Source organism: Arachis hypogaea, chromosome 3, assembly GCF_003086295.3.
Source record: "Arachis hypogaea cultivar Tifrunner chromosome 3, arahy.Tifrunner.gnm2.J5K5, whole genome shotgun sequence".
Taxonomy (NCBI): Eukaryota; Viridiplantae; Streptophyta; class Magnoliopsida; order Fabales; family Fabaceae; genus Arachis; species Arachis hypogaea.
The window spans coordinates 24,423,679-24,432,311 of NC_092038.1; the positions used below are offsets into that span (position 1 = coordinate 24,423,679).

Consider the following 8,633-nt stretch of genomic DNA (forward strand, 5'->3'; position numbering starts at 1 on the left):
TATATATTATTGTAATTTATTTAAAAATTATTTTATATTTTATATATACATTGTATTTCCGTGTCTTATAACAAATTAAAATTCGTGTTCATATTTTATAGTATATTTTTAAAAAAATAAATCGACCAATATTCTGAGTACGAATGAGAATGACATGATTTGGAAAAGAAAAACCCAGTTGCGGTTAACTGGATCGGATAAGAAGGATGAGTGTGCTATGGTATTTGTGAGAGAATATTCTCCCCTCATTCACGACTATTTAAAATGGAAGATACGTTGATGACGAAACCAAAATTTTTTTGCTAATCTAACAACAGCTCACAATATTGTTGTTTGAATCAAGAAGTTGACAATTTAAATGAAACAGTTTAATTAGTTGGAATTCCATCACTGTTGGACTATTTTTAAACAAATCTCCATAAAGTCATAATAAAAGCACATTGAAGTAAAGTAACTTTCTTCTATTATTATATTATTATTATTATATCTTACCCTTGTAAATAACGTGTTATATTTACTTGACTAGAGTTGTTGCATATACAATAAGAAATAGACTTACATGATTTAATTTTAGACTATGGTCAATGGATGAATTAATTACAGGGGATTTGTAGTTACATAGAAGATAGAGTGTAAAATATTGGGTCAGTTGTCGTTGCTTGAGGCAGCTTCTGGAAGCTTAAAAGTTGGAGGCTTATCAACACCCCTTCTTGAGTACTCCCTCCATCTTCTAGCAGCAGCAGCAGCTCTTTTTGCTCTTTCTTTCACTTCCTCCTCTGCAATAAATTATTAACATCTCAAATATCATAACTGCCAATTTGCATAGAGAATATATATCTCTCATATTTTGGTAGTTGTGAAAAAAAATTTTCTGTTAATCTTTATAATTTCATCAAATTTTTAATTAGATTTTTATAGTTTAAAAGTTTGTAATTAAAATCCTATACTAAATCAAAACTTTTAATTAGGCCCTTTCTAATTATTTTTTGTTAAAAAATATTTTTTTTGAATTATTCGTTTTTATGTTTGACGTAGAATGAATTATGGAATATTCTAATAAAAACACATATTCTAGAATGATTGTATTTTTCTTTTAAAAAATAACTAATAAAAAATTTGGTTAAATTATAAAGACTAATACAATAACTAATACATAAACCAAATCATAAGGCATAACTAGTCATATCAGTTGTTCAATGTGTAAATGTGTAATTTGTATTCATTATTACATCTTGTAGTTTATTCTACTGCACACGACCTCTCAATCGAAAAATTATTGCATATTTAGGTGGATTGTGTGTCATTCATTTACAAAGTGGCAGAATATATTACCATTTATTATGAATAGATCCGTATTTTTATTCGAAATGTCACTTTATAAATGAAAGAAGCATATTCCAAATGCTCCATGATGAGAATGCAATAATTTATCCCTCCTCACCATTGAATGTGGTGTGTGATCTATATACGATGGGTCTCACCTTCAATCTAATATTGAAAGAGTGTCTAGGCCATAAAATATTTCTAAATTGCTATATCAAAAAATGAAGGGAAACCTTGGAATGACAATTTAGTTATAGGTTCAAGTTGTGGAATCAGTCATGTGTCACGTTATACCAGTTTTTGCAGTTTGACATGGCCATACCTGAACTTTGGTATTCTTTTGGTTTTGCCCATAAGTTGTCCCAGTATGAGTTTGTTGCATCAGTACCTTTCTGCTTCATCATTCTCACTTTTGCTTGCTCCTTCAAGAAACTCATCACATTAATAAAGTATTCAATTCAGGACATGGTTTTTTTGTGGAAAGATAAATCAGAATATAAGATTTATTACCAAGACTTTTGCTTGCCTCTTTTCCCATCTGCTACTTGCCTGTCATAAGATCAAGTTAAGAAGAAGTAGAACGCGTAAATAATTCACACATATATGGTACACTATGAAGTATAATATCCTGAAAACCATTCTATTAATCCATAGCATTATGGGCCGTATCAAAAGCTGTGACAAGTTAAATTTTAAGTTGTGAACATAAACAATCACACCTTTATGATTGAAGTTGAAGCAACCGAAATCGCAACCACAATTTAAAACCATTTGAGTTTGATTCCTTAGCTAATGATACTTAGATGTTTTAAGTTGAAAATTCAAGGTAATTCAGTCAGGTTTCGGAGCATGCAGAATATGGTCATTTCAAGCATATTTCAAAGTGAGAAAGTCTATTGAACCCCCTCAACAAAATGCAAATTAAGAAGTTACAAGAAAAACTTTGAACATGCAAATAACTTACCATTCTGAAAACATCACTTGATGCTGACCCCATACCAGAAAGCATTAGGGCAACCTGCAGAGAGGTATAAAACAAAGAAGATGAAGACAGAAAACTCATGAATAGAGATCATAAGAGGGAAAAAAATTGAAGGAAGAAACGGACTCCTTACATTAACTCTCTCTACACGGCGCATCTCGTCTTCAAGTAGTGACAATTGTGCAGCTGAAGTCCAATGAATGCAGTCAACAGGGCTTGAAAAATAAAAAATAAAAGAAATCAACAATCTCGATCGGCTTAGTTGCTTCACAAGGTTAGAATTCTAGCTCTTCGAGATTAGTATCTCACTGATGGCTCAAGATCCTACAGAAGGAGGCTTTTTTTGCAACATTATCATACCAGAGGTTATGAAGTTCTAAGATCTAATAGCATCAACAGATAATAATATATATCATCTAGAACCCTGAGGAGGAAAAGTTCTTGTTCACATATAAACATGAAACTGAATCCTGGTGTAACGGTACCTTGTTATACCTCATAGTGGATTTTAACTACAAATGAAGGTTCTGCATTTGGAATTAATGATCAGTTGAATGAGTTAACCCTTGGATGTTTCGATACGTATGTATATTGTTGACAAAGGATGAATATCAAAACATGTGATTTGCATGCTTTCATGAAAATTCAATTGATATGCTTACAATCTTACATAATGCATCCCTATACTGAATAACACTATATTTTTCTTTCTTTCATTTTGGTAAAATGAATAGCCAAAAATTTTGAGAGTTTAGCTTGTCTATTATTGTGTGTTGAATATGGAGTTCATGTGCTATGTTATTGTGTTTCATGTTTTGCGAATCACTCGAAATGTTAGTTTATATGATGTCATATGGATTTCTCATCATCACTTGAATATGTTTCTCTTTTTTATTTAACTAAGATCAGTATAAGAGAAAGATATTAGATAGCTCAGACAGTAATGAAAAATTGAGGTGGCTCAATTATACTTATATCATGCTTTAATTAAATCCTCAGAAAGAAAGTTGCAACAAGCGACCAAAATGGATGATTAATAATCAATTAGAGTCATGCAGAGAGAAAATAATAATAATAATAATAATAATAATAATAATAATAATAATAATAATAATAATAATAATAATAATACCAAGTATCAATTGCTTGTTGAACTAATTCAGGGTTCCCACATTGGCTGTATACTCTGGCTCTTCCAAAGTCCTCTTCTATTGAAAACACATCAGGGGCCACATTGGCACAATTTTTGCATCCTGTTCAGGAATTTTGCAACATAACAGGAATTTTTCAACTTACATAACATAACTTTCTAGATATATCATTGCAAAACTAAGTAAAAAAGTACCTATGCAGCTGAATTCATCAACAAAAGCATGATCCTTTGGGCTAGAATCATCGAGGAAGGGATTCATTGATGTCAAAGAATAACCGTGAATTTCGTCGTAAACCATGCGTTGAACAGGATCGCTTAGCACCTGCACACTGCAATAGTCAATTTACAATGCAGAAAACATAGGGTAAAGTTTCAATGAACATAATTTAAGATATTAAAAATGAAAAATACTGCATAGACTTCATTGATGAATGTGCAGAAATTTGTAGTCTCCGGGTCATTGCCACTCAAATCAGGGTGACAAGCTTTCATACAATTATAATAGGCCTTCTTGATCTGTGCCGGTGTAGCGTCCGGAAGCTAGTAAATTCCACCAAACAATAAATTTTTATTAGTTTCATTTCATTTTTTTTAGTGGATTTTAAATTTATTGAAGCTTTTATGATTAAGATTTTCACAAATCATATTACGAACTTAGTAACTATAATTGGAAAAGAATTAGTTAGTTGGCTAAAAGAAACTACCACTATTCCAACTGATAAGTGAACCATAATATTTTGATGAACATTAATGGTCAAAATAAAAAGAAACTTTGACTCTTTAACCAAGTGTCAGAATTTCATTACTTCTAGTAATTTTCCTTCCGTTTTTTAATAATTTCTGCAAAAACTAATAAGAAGTGAAAAAAAAAAGAAATAGAATTTGATCAATTACCAAGCCCAAAACTGCATAATAGTCATCAGCAACAGCATCAGTGGTAGAAAAAGATTCCTCAGCGGCAACTCTGAGCCTTCCAAAATTGAAGCCTCTTCTGTTACCATTGTGTGTTACGAAGCTCCAAGAATTTGCAGCGTTTGGCATTACACGCCATGATGATGTGGTTCTTGGACACAGACTCAGTGAAGGATTTTGGACTGGAGAGAGTAACTGAGCCATTCCAATACCAAGTCTCTACCGAAATTGAGTATAATATATAAATATATAAAAATAATAATGATAATTGTGGGTGGTTGTTGGATATTGTTGAGAGTGGAAAATGGAGTATTTTGCAATATTTGCGGAGGGAGAAATTTTGGCGAGAAGGGTGGTGTTGCTGACATGGCAGTGTCACAGCCAAAGACATTCAAAAGAATCTGCACGAACCCTGAGATGAATCTATGAGGGGGAAAAGAACGAGGACGAATTGGGTTTCACTAGAGGTGGCACGTGTCCTCACGTGCACAGGTGTTGCATTGCATGGTTTGTCACTTGCTTGCCTCGTCTTGTAAGTTGTAAATTGTAATTTTCTTTTTTTTTGGTAAACGCTTGTGTTGTAATTTGCAAGTGCCTTTTAGTTTTGTTTTGGCGTTGAAGTGCCACTACGATAATCGGCAAAAGATAAAAAAGTTGAAAAGATTTGTAAAACAATAAAATAAAAATTGATTATTATTAAATTTATGATTTTATTAGGTGGGAATTTTATAATTTTGATTTAAGTTCGATGGATAAATTACTAAAAATAATTCGAATTATCCTACTGCTGACAAAAATATTATCAAATAATTTTTGTTAACATAAAAGTAAAATTTTTAATTTTACACATGTATTTTTGTCATGTTTTTAAACAATTTTAAAGATATTTTTATTAATGACAAAATTTAAGAATATTTTTATTAGTAATAAAATAACTCAAGTGCATTTTTTGTGATTTATTCAAAATTGATTTTATTGGACAAATTATATAAATAAATAAAATTTATTTTAAGAGTAAAGTACTAATTCAACACTGTTCATTTGCCTGAATAATAACACGACCCTTAACAAAAAGAAAAAAGATTTATTTCGCTCCCTGTTTCTATGTTCCGTCTGCTAATGCGGTTCTTCTATTACTTTTGCCATCGAAGAGTAACAAAACTTGTTTATGTATCTCATTAACCTGCTTAGCTAGAGAGTTAAAGTTGTGAGGTGGAGATTAGAGACCCACATGACTTGTTAGAAAGGACAAGAGCATATCTATCCTTTTCCATGTGAGCACAAATAATACTATTTTGTTCTCCCAGAAGATGTTTCGTTTTACGCCTTATAGATTTTTCTATAAAACTCTCTAGACCCTTTCTAACAATTATAAGAAAATCCTAGTAGAGGAACCTTTTCCTCCTTTGAGGGAGTGGTGAGTGTACAAAGTTGAAGGGATGTGCTCACAAGGTTGTTGACGGAGCCTCTCACGATGAAGTTGATGGAACTTAGACGGCGCTACTGACGAAATTTGGATGGTTATTGTTGATATCACGAAGTGTAGAGGTATGTGTCGTTGTCCCTCTCTCTTTTTATGTGTGTGGTCTTGAGTATGACATGCAACTATTGTTGTCTGAATTCAGCTATGGTTAAGGTTTAAAAATGTTAAAATATTTTGTGTATTGTCATGCCCTAGAAGTTTTCTGAATTTAAATAATACGAAAGTGAAGAGATTTGTTTAAAAATAATTCTTTATGTAATAAATTAAACAAAGTTGAAATAAAGTAATAGAATTAGGTATTTATAATAAGGTCAGATTAAAATTCTTGTGTAATATATTTAGAGTTTTTAATTAGGATTTAACTTAGACCTTTTAATTTTTTAGATGGTTAAATATTTGGTTGTCCTTGTGTTTCATCAAGAGAAAAAATTTTAGAAAGACAATGAAAAAGTTCTACACTATTTGCATGAAAAAGTTCAAAAGTTTTTACCATTAAATGTTGACTTAATTAATCTTTTTGATTTGATAATTTTATTTAAAGAGTTAGGCTACTTAAAATATAAGACTATATACTGATATGATGTGACTAACTTTGATATGGAATCTGGGCTTCATGTCATTTAGAAAATGGAGAGATTAATAAACTGAGGGAAGTTTTTCTTAAGAATAGAGATAGAGATGTGGATGAATTTTATATCTATTTCAATCATCTTGTGGATCTGCCAAAGGTAATTAATATTAGAGCTAGGGAGAAAACTGTGATTTTGAGTGAGAAGACACCCTCTGATTCATCAACATCTTCCTCTGGTGATGAATTTAAAAGTGTTGAGAATGAGGGTTATAAGCCTTCGCTTCTTAGATATTAGTATGATGACAGTAGCAATGACAATAGTTTAAAGAGAAGAAAAAGATGAAGAGTCCTATTAAAAAAGGGGTGTCACCTAAAGAAAGTAATAAGGCTGGTGCATCTAAAAAACGGATTAACTCAACAAATAGTAGGCCAAAGATGTCCCCAAAAACTACTAAAAGAAAGTCTCTAAAAAATACCCTAGTACTAAAACAAATTTTGTACTTAGAGATGAGATGAATAAACAGAGAATATAAGATGAGAATAGTGGGCCTGAGCTAGATGTGAAATGCCCAAGAAGGTCTAGGAGAAGTGAGCCTGTTGGAGGAAGACTTAGTGGACATGTTGCTAATGTGGTTGATGGAGCTGAAGATTTCATACCTAACCCAACTACAGCAGAATTGGACAGTGATTTTGAGAAACCTCATGACTATGAAAGTGAAATGTTTAATAGTCTAATATCATTTGAAGATGAAGACAAGACAATTTATGATTCTTTTAATGGAGACTCTGAATATGGTGAGGTAGAATTTAAGGTTGGACAAATCTTTTTCACTATAAAAGTCTTCAACAAAGTTTTGAAGGATTATTTTGTGTACGAGGGTAAAGATATATTATATGTTAAGAATGAGAAACATAAAGTGAGGGTAGCTTGAACAAATGAAAATTGTCTTTGATTGGTTTTCACTTGAAATAGTGCAAAAAGTTGCTTTCCAAGTAAAAACTTTATATAATGAGCACTCTTATAGAAAGATATTTTGATAGTAATTTGGTTGACAGATCTTAGGTGGCTGAAAAATTGGTTAAGAGGCTTCTCATACAACCTGACCTTAAATTAAGGAAAGTCATGGATTATATGATAGAGGAGTAAAATGTTCAACTTAATCCAAAAATGACAGCTAGAGAAGGTTATAAGAGAGGTTATGATCGAAAATGAAAGAGTATAATATAAAAAGGCACGTGATTATCTAATGGAATTGCATAGAAGTAATTCTGGATCAACAATTCTAATGGAGACAATCTCCAACCTGAATCTCTGCCACTATTTGATAGGTTATATATCAGTTTGGATGCTCCAAAAAAAAGTTTAAGGAGGGATGTAGAGCATTGATTAAATTGGAAGGCTGCTTCTTGAAAAGCTAGTATGGTGGATAGCTTCTAAGTGTAGTGGGACAAGATGCCAATAACCACTTCTATGTCATTGCATATGTAGTGGTTCCTAATAAATGCAAGGATACTTGGAAGTGGTTCTTGACATTCTTGCAGGAAGACCTAGAAGAGGTAATACAATTTGAAAAGAATTTTATTTTAAACCAATAAAAAATAAATTCTACAACCTAACTTGTTCATATTCATGTATGATATGTTATTATGTATTTATTTATGATTTTATTTAATTTATGTAACTCTCTTGTATTGTTATTTTTCTGATTATGAAAGGACTTAGAATAGAAAGTGATACCTAATGCACATATGAGAGTATATGTAGAGGATATTGAAGTGCTCTAAGTGCAAAACATTTCAAGAATTTAGCACATCCATAGAAAAGTTAAAGCAGATAAATGAGGGAGCCTAAGAGTATATGTAGAGGTTTTATCCTGCTGTGTAGTGTAAGGATTATTTCATCCATGAGCCAAAAATTGATAATATTACAAATAATATGTGCGAGGTATGAAACATCAAAATTGTCGATTACAGGAGAAAGTCAATACTTACAATGTGTAAGCACTTGAGGTCCTACATTATGAAGAAAAGAGTTGTGAACAAAAAGAAGTTAGAAAATTACATTGGCATGTCAGCCCCTATGCAACAGAAGAAACTTGATGAGTTTATCAAGTCTAAGAGCACCAAATGGATAGCAATCTGGGCTGAAGACAATAATAAAATACTTTTTGAAGTTCATAGGCAAGGACACAAAGTTGGAGTAAACTTA

General features: G+C 31.6%; 1 protein-coding gene and 1 long non-coding RNA gene across 2 annotated transcripts; one reads left to right on the top strand and one right to left on the bottom strand.

Moving 5' to 3' along the window:
• Positions 1-446: 446 nt before the first annotated feature.
• On the bottom strand, positions 447-4,789 carry LOC112789919 (chaperone protein dnaJ C76, chloroplastic). The gene is made up of 9 exons (XM_025832091.3): positions 4,353-4,789; positions 3,870-3,998; positions 3,651-3,780; positions 3,438-3,558; positions 2,439-2,520; positions 2,288-2,341; positions 1,834-1,872; positions 1,646-1,745; positions 447-776 (listed from the first exon to the last, which is right to left on the bottom strand). Exons 1-9 carry the CDS (start codon positions 4,572-4,574, stop codon positions 646-648), a joined length of 1,008 nt encoding a protein of 335 aa, XP_025687876.1. The 5' UTR covers positions 4,575-4,789; the 3' UTR covers positions 447-645.
• Positions 4,790-5,424: 635 nt separating this feature from the next.
• Positions 5,425-8,155, top strand: LOC140183744 (uncharacterized). The gene is made up of 2 exons (XR_011879641.1): positions 5,425-5,918; positions 7,754-8,155. It is a non-coding gene; the product is annotated as an uncharacterized lncRNA (long non-coding RNA).
• The last annotated feature ends 478 nt before the right edge of the window (positions 8,156-8,633 follow it).

Coding starts and splice junctions, on each gene's coding strand:
- LOC112789919 (XM_025832091.3), bottom strand. CDS start 4,574: ATGGCTCAGTTACTCTCTCCAGTCCAAAATCCTTCACTGAGTCTGTGT. Junction 3,999..4,352: donor ATTATGCAGTTTTGGGCTTG/GTAATTGATCAA, acceptor GGAATTTACTAG/CTTCCGGACGCTACACCGGC. Junction 2,342..2,438: donor GCCGTGTAGAGAGAGTTAAT/GTAAGGAGTCCG, acceptor ACCTCTCTGCAG/GTTGCCCTAATGCTTTCTGG.